The 10000-nt window shown below is 43.2% G+C and overlaps 1 protein-coding gene across 4 annotated transcripts in view; it reads right to left on the bottom strand.

Annotated features, from left to right (window-relative positions):
• The window catches only part of LOC137618225 (serine-rich adhesin for platelets), a 223632-nt gene that overhangs the window by 149113 nt on the left and 64519 nt on the right, over positions 1–10000 (bottom strand). For all 4 annotated transcript variants that reach the window (XR_011039756.1, XM_068348353.1, XM_068348355.1 and 1 more), the window contains exon 4: positions 1089–7036. Coding sequence is in view for 3 of the 4 variants with exons in the window: in XM_068348353.1 (XP_068204454.1) it covers positions 1089–7036 (5948 nt within the window). In the remaining variant the exon portion in view is untranslated. The remainder of the gene's footprint in view (positions 1–1088; positions 7037–10000) is intronic.

Below are 10000 nucleotides of genomic sequence, written 5' to 3'. Positions count from 1 at the left end.
TCCTAATTAAACTGGAACTTCCTCTTTAGATAAAAAGAAAAAAAAAACATGTACACACGAAAAACTTAACACAAGAAAATAAAAAAAATTACACGAGTACATATGGGAGAATCGAAATATGTATGAACACTATACTTTTAGTAAATATTGTTATTTTTAAAAAAATATTCATAATCACACACAAATAAAAATATACATTATTATACATGACAATTGAAACGTGTATGAATTTATTACTCCCCTTAAAGTTTTTGCAAATTTTGTGATTTGATAAATCTGCTTCCTAAATACAATTTTTTTTAAGTAAACAAAAATAAATAAATTGAAAATAAAATACAAAATACATAATTATACATGACAACTGAAATGTGTATGAATTTTTTGTTCCCCTTAAAAGTTTTTGTATATGTTGTGATTCAATAAACCTGCTTCTTAGCACAAATATCTTCATGTAAAACAAAATATAGAAATAATTAAAAGAAAATAAACACATGATTATACATAACAATTGAAATGTGTATGAATTTATTGCCCCTACTACAGTTTTTGTAAATGTTGTGATTTAATAAATCTGCTTCCTAAATACAATTCTCTTTAAATAAAACAAAAATAAATAAATAATTGAAAATAAAATAAAAACTACATGATTCTATATGACATTAGAAATGTGTATGAACTTATTGCTCCCCTTAAAGTTTTTGTAAATGTTGTGATTTGATAAATCTGCTTCCTAAATACAATTATCTTTAAATAAAACAAAAAGAAATAAATAATTGAAAAGAAAATAAAAACTACATGATTCTATATGACATTTGAAATGTGTATGAACGTATTGCTCCCCTTAAAGTTTTTGTAAATGTTGTGATTTAATAAATCTGTTTCTTAGCACAAATATCTTCATGTAAAACAAAATATAGAAATAATTAAAAGAAAAACACACGACTATACATGACAATTGAAATGTGTATGAACTTATTGCTCCCCTTAAAGTTTGTGTATATGTTGTGATTTGATAATTCTGTTTCCTAAACACAATTCCCTTCTCTAAGTAAAACAAAATAAAGAAACAAAATAAAATCCAGACTGACCTGTACAGAAGCCTTGTTTCCATCGTCCAGGAGAAACTCCATGCTCTTGGCCCTCGTGTCCGAAGACCTGGCTGGAGCCTCCAGTTGGCCCTCCATGGCGCTTCCAGCGGCCTCCAAATCAAGCAGCGACTTGGCCCTGGCCTTGGAATCGGTGGGCGTAGGGGCGCCCCCAAACGGCAAGGAGTCGAGCAGGTGTTGCAAGTCCTTGTAGAGGTCGTCGAGATTTGTCTCTCTCAAGGTCAGCAATTCCCTGGAAGCGCCTGTGTCCAAGTCAGTCTCTAGCACTCCGGTGCTCTGCGTGCGCGAACGGGCGTATATACGCTGCGCCCGATTCTTGTAGCGCTCATGGATCGCCTGTCTCGGCTTGCTGTGGGTGTGCGAAGCCCCCTGGTGGGCGTGAGCGGCGATCGATGCTTCACCATCACTGGCCGAGGCTTGACTAGCACCAGCAGCACTAGCGACGTGGACGTCTTCTGCTGCTGCTGCCGTTTCAGTGCAGGAATCAATACGGCGGGGCGGGCGGCGCACACTCTCTATCAGTACACTCAGGTCGGGCGTGCTACGGGCAAGGCGCTCCCTCTCGGCGCGAGTACTGGCTGAAAACTTTTCGAACCTCTCCTTCAGGTTCTTGGAGGAGTCGAAGTTGCCCTTCGTCAGGAGGGATTTGTTTGCTGTTGAAGACGATGAGCTGGATGTCCCCGTGGGACTCTTGAAGGTGGAGACAGGTGGAATTGGAGGCGGCGTCCCAAGAGGACGAGTGGCTACGGAAACGCCGCTCTCTAGGGCGCCAGTCGCTTCCCTGGAGTCCTTTGGAGGGGAGACTCTCTCAGGGGCGGACGTCTGTCGCTCCTGACTGAAGTAATGTCTGCGGGCACTGAGGAGCCTGGCTTTGTGGAATGCCTGCTGCTGCGGGGTCTGGTGGGGGCGCTGGAGGTGGGGCGGCGGCAAAGGCGGCTTAGCAACAGCTGACCGAGAGCTAGGGGTCGTAGGGGCGTCTCCAGAGTCATCCCCTGACGAAGACACCGACCGACTTCGTCTGTCTGACCATTCGTCCTCCTTGCCACTACTACTACTACTAAAACTATTGTAACTGCTACTAGCACTGCTCGTCACTAGCGGTGGTTCACTTTTGCGTAACTGCTGTTTCTTGGCTATTAGTAAGGCCGGGGCAATCCTCGCAGTGTTGTCACTGTCACTCGCAACCACTTCTCTCTTCTTAGCACTGATAATTACCGGAGAAGCATCGCTTCTGCCCTCACGGTTGAAGCCCGTGAGAGTGACTGAGGAGGGAGAGACCACTCGTTTACCTGCCTCGGCCCCCTGGTCTCCCACTACTTGCCCAGAACTCACCTGAGTAGGCAGAGGAGAGGACGATGGGGAAGGGGGAGGTGGAGGAGGGGATGAACGGGGGGCAGGAGGAGGGGAGGAACGAAGGGCAGGAGGAGGGGAGGAACGAGGGACGGGTGGAGGGGGCGTCTTGGGACGTGTGATTTCACGCGATTTCTTCTCCCTTTTGCTGCCCCACGTGAAGAACTTGGGACTCTGAGGGGTCTTCTTCAGCTTACTGTCGGGGGATGAGGGCGTTGATGAGCCACTCTCGTGGGGCGTCGTCGTCGCCGTGTCTTGCTTGGAATTCTCTGTATCAGATGACCTGGGGGAGAGATTCTTGGGTTTGGGCAAAATCTTCGGTCTGGTCGACTTAGGCGAAGATATTTTAGGAAGTTTAAACCTCTGCCAGATGGGCCCAGTAGGAGGTTTTTGCTGTTGGGCCGGGCTGTGTCCTTTCTCGTCGTAGGCCTCGGCTTCTGACGACGACCCGGTCGAATGTTCAAAGGCGCCGCCGTTGAGTTTGTTGTTGGTCTGCATTGGGGGAACGGGACTGACCTGTGAGGGTCGAACTACTTCCTGTTGTTGTTGTAGTTGTTGTTGCGTAACAGGACCAACTTGCGGCACCGAATTTTTCACTGCTAACTTTTCTTTTGACGTCACCTCAATCACTTCACTTGACTTCACCGAATCACTGACATCTTCCCCTTCGTTTTCCACTTCGTAGTAACTCTCCCTCCAATTGACTTCCTTCACGGAAGGGGAAAAGGTTACGCCCCTGGAGCCGGTTCTGTTTTCAAGGCCTCCCGTGGGCGTAAGGACAGGTTGCGTGGCGGCGCCAGGGTGTGGGGGTGGGCGTCCACTGTCCGCCCTGGCCAGGTAAACCTCTACTTCGCCATGACTGCCGTACGTCTTAGTTCGAACCCTCGTAATTGGCACTTCCTCCATAACTTCCCCACCGTCGGCTCTCTGACTGTGAGTGTTGGACAAATTGCTGGAAACAACAAACGATGGTTTATGTTGCTGTTGTTGATAGTTTTGTGAATTTTCTTGCAGACTGTTTGAGGAGGAGGCACTTGGGTCACACTGGGCAATGGGATCATGAATGGCAATGTCTCCTGCACTCTGACTGGTGCGTACGGGTTGGCACTCATTTGGTAACTGGGCGGACGAACTTGAAGAAGAGCTATATTGGTGATGAGTCTGACGCTGGGAAGGGGGGCCGGGAGGGGTACGGTTGGGCATCGGGGGAGTGCTGGAGACTTGCTGGTGGTGGTGTAGGGCATCAAGCGGATGATGATGAGGGTAGGGCGCTGTCGGAGAGGCGGCGGCAGAGGCAGCAGCAGAATCCGCGGAGGCATGGAGGGGCCATCCACACTGCACCCTCACATCCGCTGTAACTTCATCCTTAAGCTTTGCCAACCCCTCTTCACCCCGTGACCCCTGGGATGATCCCGGTGGCATGACTCCTCCTCCTATCTCTACCCCATTGGTCGTAAGTTCGCTGTGTGTCATCCTATTGGACGTTGGCACGGCACACGAGGAGGACGAATTCCCAAACCCAACACCTTCGCCAGTCGCAGAAGGAGTGTTATTATTTACAGCCAATTTATCATCACTTGTGCGAATTGTCCCAGAGATGTTTTGATCGGTCGTTCCCAGCCTCTCTTGACTCAGGAATTCCTCGGCGAGGTCGACGCTGATGGGTTGGGGCCGCCTCCTCGAGGCGGAGCGGGAAGGAGGCACCCTTGGCACTCGATCGCCATCCTTATGGTAGTAGTAGTCGCTGGCACTATTCGAGTCTCTACTCGAGAATTCTAACAGACTGTTGTATCGCCTCGGTCTGGAATGGTTACTGGAGGCTTCCCTCACTCTCCTGTATCTTGATTTATTCTCTTTGTCGCTGCCGTCGGCCTCCGACGGATGTGAACCGCGTGTTTCACGATGCTGGTACCGGGACGAGGGAGAGTGATGGGGGAGTTGGGAATGGAGGTTACTGCCGGGGTTACGCCTGTTGTCGTCTGCCGTTCCCTCACCTTCGTACTGCTGCTTAAGATAATTCGCATAAGTGGATTTGAAAGGTTTGTCATAATGCATCTCACCGCCGTTGTGTACGCCTTCGCCTGCAATGGCACTCGAATAACTTCCCTCTCTCCCTCTCAGACGAGAGTGCAGGAGTCCTCTCATGTTGCTGCTCTCCTCCTCCTCCTCCGTGTCTGTGTCTGAGGAGGCCCAATGAGCACGCAAATCACCGCATGAACGCGCCCTTGCAATACGAGCTTGACGAATATCCTGCCTCTTGGGGCGTGCAGTCACGGAGGTCAATGACTGTTCAATCAGTGTTCCCTGGTTGGTGTTGGAGGATGAGGTTGGCACGATATCTGGCACTACTCCTCGAGGGGCACCTTCAGATATGGAAGGAAGAGGCGACGAAGGAGTAAGACGCACGTCACGGTCTCCCAAGCCACTGTCTTCGCTCAACGTCTCCACGGACCTCGTGGCACTGCGTCCCTCACTGGACCTGAGAGAATCTGGCATCTCGGGCGAACTTCCATCCTGGCTGGCAAGAGGGGAAACGGTACCCGGGGCATCCCCATGCCCCACCCTCTCTTCCTCCTCTCTCTTTTCCCCGCGGTAGTTTGTCAGCACGCTGAGAATATCCGAATTCCTATAGGACGTGCGCTCCTCGCCCCTAGTTTTCCCGTTCACTTCCGAATGTACTGTGGATATCCGAAGACTCAGTTCGGCTGCGAAGTGATCCTCTTCGTCGTAGTCTCCGTCTGTGTTGTCCGTGTCCCCGTCGCTATCTCCCGAAGCCAGGTCTCCTCCTACGGGATGACCATTTATAACTTCGCGATGAACTTGATGTTGCAGTTTGTCATAATTGAGACGCTGGTGACATCTGGCGTCTACATTTCCCGAGATTTCTCCTTCGAAGGGAGAAAAGTTTTCTATATGTCTCGTCGTTTTCACATGCTGTGGCTGGCCACCTGTGCTCTCTCGAACATCATTACGAGGAGCCCCTGCGAAGGGACCCAATCCGGGGGGAGATTGGTAGTTTGCACGAGTTTCCCCTGTAGAGGAGGAGAGCAAGTTGATCTCTCTCATGTTGGTGGCACTGCCAACGGTAGTGCCATTGTTATCGGAGCTTCCCTCACCTTCGCCTTCTGCACTTGCAATCACACTGAGCTGCTCAGGGTCCGTCGAGGACCTTAGTAGGTTACCTGTGGCAGCGGTCTGGTGATGATGATGACGGGCTTCAACCGCCGCCGACGATGACGACGTTTCACCAACTGGAGTGAAGGTGAAATCACCTTCACTCGGTGCCGCCGCAGATACATGTTCATTGTCTGTCGCAATTTCATTTTCACTCTCACTGCGGTCATTATCATCATCATCGTTCGCTCTCTCTCCCTCTTTCACTATCGACTTAGTCAAAGATCTTATTTCTTCATCGCAAGTGCGATCGGATTTCGCGTCACTATCGTATTTCACGTCACTATCGTATTTCAGTTCATCACATTCACCTTCATTATTTAAATGATTATTCATTTGATTATTCATCTCAGACAGATGTCCCACCTGCCCAGCTTCCAGCGAGAGACAGGTGGGGGAAGCAACAGGTGTTTCGACGAAGGTAAGGTCATCGGGCGCCCCTTTCTTCTCGCCCTCTGTCCACCGAACAGGGAGGCCAAATAAATCCATACTCAGGGGCTCCCCGTCTTTCCCCCTTGCTCTGCTTTTACCGTCATTTTCCGTCGATTCTGTTTTTCCCGTCAATTCGAAATCGTCACTTTTCCCAACGACGTACGTCTGGTCGAGATTATATTGTCCGCCGTTTGCCTTGTCAAGTTCACTAAAACTGGAGTCACGGTGGGCGTCGTCGTGTTTACTCTGGACGGGCGTGCCGCTGAGGGAATTGGGCGTCGTGGGAAGCCGCCCGCATGCTTCCCCTAGTATGTCCTTCGATAATAATTCGGTCACTTGATTCGAACTAAACACTTCACTTTCATTAATCTCTCTCTTGTTAACTATCTGGTCCTCAAACTCTCCCGAGGCGTCGGCGAACGGCTGCGAGGTCGCAGAGGTATTGAACACGACCTCCTCGCCCGCCAGAGGACTGGCACACCCCTGCAGAGGGAACCCTGTGCTGTCGGTGCCTCCATAGACGCTCTCACAACTCTCCAGACTTTCAAAATCAAAGACGTCATCGATACGCTTTTCAAAGAGCCTCGCCGCTTCGGATCGACTCAACATGGTCTTGGTACTCTGCCGTGGGAGGCCAGCATGCCCTTTGGAGCCGTCAGTTTTCCCTTCTGAGGAAGGATAAGTCTTCTCGCTTCCGTCACTGACACCTCCTCCAGTCACCGTTCCAACGCCTCTACTGCTACCCAAGTCGTTGTCTTCCTCCTCTTCAGAATCGCCAGCCCCGTGAGGGGGGCTTCGTCTGGGGTTCCTTCGTGGGTGGAGGAGGGAGTGTGGGCCCTCGACGTGACTATTGCCTTCTGTAACACCCGCTTCCTGTCGTTGGTTATTGCCGGCCGCGACCTCCGTACAACAAACTCTTTCGGTAACGTCTTCCTCTGTAATGAGGGTCCCGTCGCTGTCTGTGCTGTCTGTCTCTGCGAATCAAAACAAGAGAAAAATAGAGAATATTAATTAAGGAGAGTAAATAAACAGCCCAAACAAGTCATTAATAAATGGCTAATAGACTAAAAAAAGAAAAAGAAAAAAGAAATAAAGGTAAATTTTCCCACGCTATACCTGTCAGCAGGGTTTAAACTTTTAAGGTAAAATAGCTTAGTTTGAGGTAATTTACATGGTTTCAATGTCATTTCTAAGGAAAATCTAAAGTAATTTCGGTTTTAGGAAATTAAGAGCTTCAAATTTAAGGAAATTGTCTTTTTTAAAGCAAATCTAAGGTAATTTCCGTTTTTACGAAATTACGAGCTTCAAAATTTAAGGAAATTGAAAAAGTTTTAAGGTTATCTAAGGTAAAAAGCAACAGCATCTAAGGTAAATGACCACATGCTCAAGTTTAAACCCTGCCTGTCAGAGAAAACGGAAATACAATGTTGTAAACAGGAAATCTTTGTGTTTTTCTCTACAATGGACTAAAGCAGAGGCTTTCCTCTTTAAGAAAAATAAAAAATAAACGAGAATGAAAGAAAAAAAATGATTTACAGTTCAAACATCTGGTAACTTCCCTCCGTTGCAAGAAAATTAGAGAAAAAAAGAAAAAAGAAAAAAAAAAGTTCCAACCGCTAAACCACACCACCGAACACAGGAGACTATTCACCTGTGAGTATAACAAAGCAAGACAATAAAAGAAAAAATAAATGCATTTGCTGTGCTTTCAAAGAACTCTAACTCAACTCTTTTCTCTCTGTTAGTGTACACATTTTGAGTTATAATACGTATTTTGACTTGTGATAACATGACAACAAATTTGAGTTTAATGTACTTTCAAACTCTAACTCAACTCTATTCTGTTAGTGTACACATTTTGAGTTATAATACGTATATTGGCTTATAATAACATGACAACAATATTTGAGTTTACTGTGCTTTCAAAGAACCCTCTACTCTCTGGCAGTTTAAAGAGTTATCATACGTATTTTGACTTGTAATAACATCATAACAACAAATTTGAGTTTACTGGGCTATCAAAAAACTCTAACTCAACTCTCTCCTCTCTGTTAGTCTACATATTTTGAGTTATAGTACGTATTTTGACTTATAATAAAAACATGAAAACAACTTTGAATTTACTGTGCTTTTAAAAAACTAATACAACTCTCTTCTCTCTGTTAGTCTACATATTTTGAGTTATAATACGTATTTTGACTTATAATAAAAAACATGACTACAAATTTGAGTTTACTGTGCTTTCAAAAAAACTCTAACTCAATTCTCTTCTCTTAGTTATCTACATATTTTGAATTATAATAACTTGACAACAAATTTAAGTCCCGATAACACAGATATGATATATGTAAATGTATCAGTTGAAATTCATCACTGATATTATTAAAAAAAAAAAAAAAAAAAAAAAAAATTCCACAATCAAGTGACATTTGGCAACATTAATATAAAACATGAATGTCTCGCAATACAATACGAATAATAACAATTGTTATTACATAATAATACGTTGGATTAATAACAGACAAAAACTTTATATCATCAAGAGAATATTAACAAAACTAGGAAATTTGTTTTCATAAGTTTTAGCAACTGTTATATGAACTTTTTTGTGCAAAGCTTTAAATACCTACAAAACCATAACTCAATTTTACCTTTATCGAATACATAGTAAAGAATGAAAGTTAATTGTATACCAGCACAGGTGATTTACTGTCTGTATTTATCTATACATACATACATACATTCATATATATATATATATATATATATATATATATATATATATATATATATATATATATATTATATATACACAATATATATATGTACTGTATATATATATATATATATATGTATATATATATATATATATATGTATATATATATATATATATATATATATATATACATACATACATACATATATATATATATATATATATATATATATATATATATATATATATATATATATATATATGTTCAGGAATTTGTACTGAAATGCCAAATAATCCGATTTACGTAGAAAATAAATCGTAGCAAAAACGTTCAGTAAAGAGCTTATTTGTTTATTATATTCCTCCTTACCACTTGATATATCAAAATAACGTGTTTTTTAATGTTTATTACATTTATTACCATTTGATATATTAAAATAACGCGTTTATTAATGTTTATTGCATTCGTTACCATTTGATACATTAAAATAACGATTTTATTGATGTTTATTGCATTCGTTACCACTTTATACATGGAAATAGCATATTTACTAAAGTTTATTGCATTTATTACCATTTGATACATTAAAATAACGCGTTTATTAATGTTTATTCCATTCGTTACCACTTGATACATCAAAATAACGAGTTTTCTAATTCATCGCCTTTTAAACAAATTCTGAAAAATATATTTTTCTTAACTAACTACTATAATATTGCATATATATTAAAAATTAGTAAGAAAAATTGATAAACTCACACAGACTACTGGTAGTCTACTACTACTATACTACTATTTCAAGTACTTAGTATTAAAATATGCAGACATTAACCAGAAACACACTAAAAGGCCCCATTTAACTTGGTAAGTAAACTTCCACAAAGCAACAAATGCCAAACTGAGAGAGAGAGAGAGAGAGAGGAGAGAGAGAGAGAGGCTATCAGTTTTAGAGGAACACACTACAGAGAAGTGATTTCATAAAAAACACATTTTCAGATATCTTGGAAAATAATGGATATAAAATATCTAGAAATATATACAGTAGTCGTGAAAATATACAATGAGAGAGAGAGAGAGAGAGAGAGAGAGAGAGAGAGAGGCTATCAGTTTTAGAGGAACACACTACAGAGGAAGTGATTTCATAAAAAACACATTTTCAGATATCTTGGAAAATAATGGATATAAAATATCTAGAAATATATACAGTAGTCGTGAAAATA

The sequence above is a fragment of the Palaemon carinicauda genome, chromosome 24 (assembly GCF_036898095.1).
Source record: "Palaemon carinicauda isolate YSFRI2023 chromosome 24, ASM3689809v2, whole genome shotgun sequence".
Taxonomy (NCBI): Eukaryota; Metazoa; Arthropoda; class Malacostraca; order Decapoda; family Palaemonidae; genus Palaemon; species Palaemon carinicauda.
This window is presented reverse-complemented; position numbering and strand designations above follow the sequence as displayed.